This window comes from Grammomys surdaster, unplaced genomic scaffold (genome assembly GCF_004785775.1).
Source record: "Grammomys surdaster isolate TR1022 unplaced genomic scaffold, NIH_TR_1.0 144, whole genome shotgun sequence".
Classification (NCBI taxonomy): Eukaryota; Metazoa; Chordata; class Mammalia; order Rodentia; family Muridae; genus Grammomys; species Grammomys surdaster.
Window position 1 is genome coordinate 7,683,066 of NW_021604602.1, and position 3,335 is coordinate 7,686,400.

Below are 3,335 nucleotides of genomic sequence, written 5' to 3' on the forward strand. Positions count from 1 at the left end.
AGCCAGGCCTCCATCCTATGCACACGAGCCAGGCCTCCATCCTATGCACTGTCTCAACAATCTCATCTTCCAAGCTCCCACAGAACATCCCACTGAGCTCTCAACACTCAGTGGTCAGGAGAGGCAATTGGTGAAGGTGCAGCCTCAGTGACAGTTGAAGGCCCAGGGCTGAAGGAGTCAGGCAAAGAAGTTGCAGCAAAAGACTCCAGCATTTTGCAGATGCTGGCACCATGGATGACCCCCATGAACAGCAGCAGCAGTGGAGTGGAGCCGGAACCTAGAAGACAAACTGTGCTCAGAGAGGGGAGCTGTAGATGATGGTAAATGAGTCCCAGATAACTTTGACCCAAAATTCCGCAGTCCTTCCAATGTCAGGCCTGTCACAGCAGTAGCCCGCTCCTGGTACCAACTTGTCTTAGTTAGGATTACTATTGCTGTGAGAAAACATCATGACTCAAAAGCAAGTTGGGAAGGAAAGGGTTTCTTTGGCTTATGCTTCCACATCGCTGTTCATCATCAAGGGAAGTCAGAGCAGGAACTCAAGCAGGAACCTGAAGGCAGGATCTGATGCAGAGGCCATGGAGATTGCTGCTAACTGGCTTGCTTCCCATGGCTTGCTTTCTTAGAGGACTCAGGACCACCAGCCCAGGGATCGCGTCAAGCCGGATCTTATGGAGGCCTTTCCTCAGCTGAGGTTTCCTTATTTCAAATAATCATAGTTTGTGTGTCAGGTTAGCATAAGCCTGGTGAGCACAGGGCGTGTGTGAGCCTGCTGAGAAGCGGATGAGTGGTTGCCAGGAGGTAGGGGATGAATTACTGCATAGGGAGGGCATCTAGGAGCTTGACAGTAAAAGAGATGAAGGCAGAGGACACACAGGATGCATTTGCCCCACCTCAAGTGTCCCAGATAGTAGGCTTTTAATGCATTACATACACACCACACAGGTGTCAGCGCTCCCAGGACGGGGGGATCCATATGTGGAGAGGGACGGTGAGCATAACCGCTGCAGATGTCACGAATGTCACACACATGTCAAAGGAGGAGAGCGAGAAGGAGCCTGGGGAGGGGAGGCTCCACATAGACACTGTCCTGAGGTGGGGGAGGAGGCTCCACATAGACACTGTCCTGAGGTGGGTGAGGAGGCTCCACATGGACACTGTCCTGAGGGGAAGAAGAGGCTCGACATGGACACCATCCTGTGAGGGGGGAGGGGGCTCCACATGGACACTGTCCTGTGAGGGAGAGGCTCCACATGGACACTGTCGTCCTGTAGTTGGGAGCTTTGGGGTTAGGGAGGCACAAGTCAGCAGGTCTGAGGCTGTTTTCCATATTATTAGGTTGGTTATATAAGGAGATGAGGCTTGGGAACCATAGTTCCTACTAAGGAGGGGAGTTACAAATAAGTAAGGCTAGCAGGACCCTGCGATACTGGATTAGAGCCTGAGACCAGAGTTAGTACCTGTGGGGCCAGGCAAGTGCAAAAACAGTTACAGCACTGTGCTAACGGCCTCCTGTCCATGCATCATGTCCAGCTATGGGAGAGCTGCGGGAAGTAGCTCCTCTGGAGCAGTGAACATGGGTGACACTCAGCATGTTGTCTAATAGAATTTCCCAAGCTAGGAGTCAGATCTCCTTGAAGAGCTACTTACTCTAGGAATGGAGCAGGAGATAGAGGTGCCCAGAGCATCCTGCAGCACCGGGAAGGAAAGATGCTTATGGAGCACCCAGGGATAGGGTCCATCCAAGGACAGAGAGCCAGTGAGAGGAACAGCGACCTGCTGAAAAGTGATATGTTAGATTTACATATATGAAAGTAAATATATTGGATTATAACACAGAGTTTAAAATATCCATGTGTCTAGGAAGAAAAATGATAGAATAATTAGTTGGGGAAAAGTAGTTATCCCTAACAAAATTAGTCTAAGTTCAAGTGGGTTCTATGGGTCTCTGAGGACACATGAGGCTTGATGAACTGAGAGTAGGGAAGCCAGGAGGCCTGCAGAGTCCCCAGCCAAGCACCATGGTCTCGTCCTCTGGTGCGGGCAGGCCTGCCTATGGAGCGTGAGAGAAAGGACATTGTCTCTCTTCTGGACAGTGACAAACTCAGTCTGGGGAGCTACAAAATCTCCAACCAGAACACCTCTAAGTTGCCAAAGTCTTGTAAAGCAAGAAAAGGCTGGGAAGCCATCCTATACCAGAGAAGGCATGGTGAATTCAGTGTGGTTCTAGGACCCAGGTCCTAGAGGAGAAATGGGATGTCCATAGGAAATGGTCCAGCCTCAGCATCCAGACTTGTAGCTGTGTCCCAGTGTTGGCTTCTTGGCTGTAACAAATGTAGGAGAGTCTGGATATGGGCTTATGGGGCCTGGTCACTCATCACTGTTATTTCTGTTGTTCTATTAATTCTCTAGACTCTTGACTGGTGTTAGTCACAGAACACGGTGTAAATACTGTAGCCTGTTAGCTGTGAGATGAAATGCAGCTATATGTAGTCACATGGTATGTCACTATGTTCATTTACAGATTAATATTCTCAGGGCTGCTATCAACAAGTTAGTGTGTGATGGGCCAAATGGATCCAAGTATCTTGGCCCTGAAAGAATTGCTCAGTTACAGGAGAATGCACGTCAGAAACTTCTAGGGTGAGTATGGTGACGTACTGCTAAGGTGTACACTAGGCAGTATACAACCTGTGTGTGTGTGTGTGTGTGTGTGTGTGTGTGTGTGGTTATTTTGATGTCTGGATCATTTAGGAGATGTGACAGTTAAGTTACTTAACATGGGGTTCCAGGACTGAGGCACCCCTGAGGGCATTGGGGTGTGGGTGTCCTGTCTGTATCATTTGGGGATTGGGCGGAATAATCATCCCTCATCCATGTGAGCAACTTGAGGAAACATGGTAAAGTGGTCGTTCCATATGGCAGGGCATGGAGGACAGGGACCGCAGAGAGCGTCATATCCTTGCCCTTAGTTACACACTGGGGCTGGGTGGGGTGGAGAGAAGTGGAGTCTGTTACTTGGAGACTAGGTGGTCCCTTGGCAATCCCTCCCTTGAACCTTTCACCTCTCATTGCCATTCCCAACAAGAGTTCAGAGGGCAAGGGGTATCCTTTGGTGCCCTCAGTGGGCTGCCTCTGCTATAAACCCAGATGCTAGGTTTATAGGCATGTGCCATAGTACCACCTGGTTCCGTATTCGTACTCCCTCTCCCTCCCCCCCACCGCTTGAATTGAGGTTTACTATATATAGATCACCCGGATATATGCCTATATAGATCACCCGGATATATGCCTATATAGATCACCCGGATACATGCCTATATAGATCACCCGGA

General features: G+C 49.6%; 1 protein-coding gene across 1 annotated transcript in view; it reads left to right on the top strand.

Moving 5' to 3' along the window:
* Tdrd9 (tudor domain containing 9) overlaps positions 1-3,335 on the top strand; it is a 100,862-nt gene that overhangs the window by 86,373 nt on the left and 11,154 nt on the right. The window contains exon 34 of the mRNA XM_028764561.1: positions 2,525-2,643. Within this exon, the coding sequence (XP_028620394.1) occupies positions 2,525-2,643 (119 nt within the window). The remainder of the gene's footprint in view (positions 1-2,524; positions 2,644-3,335) is intronic.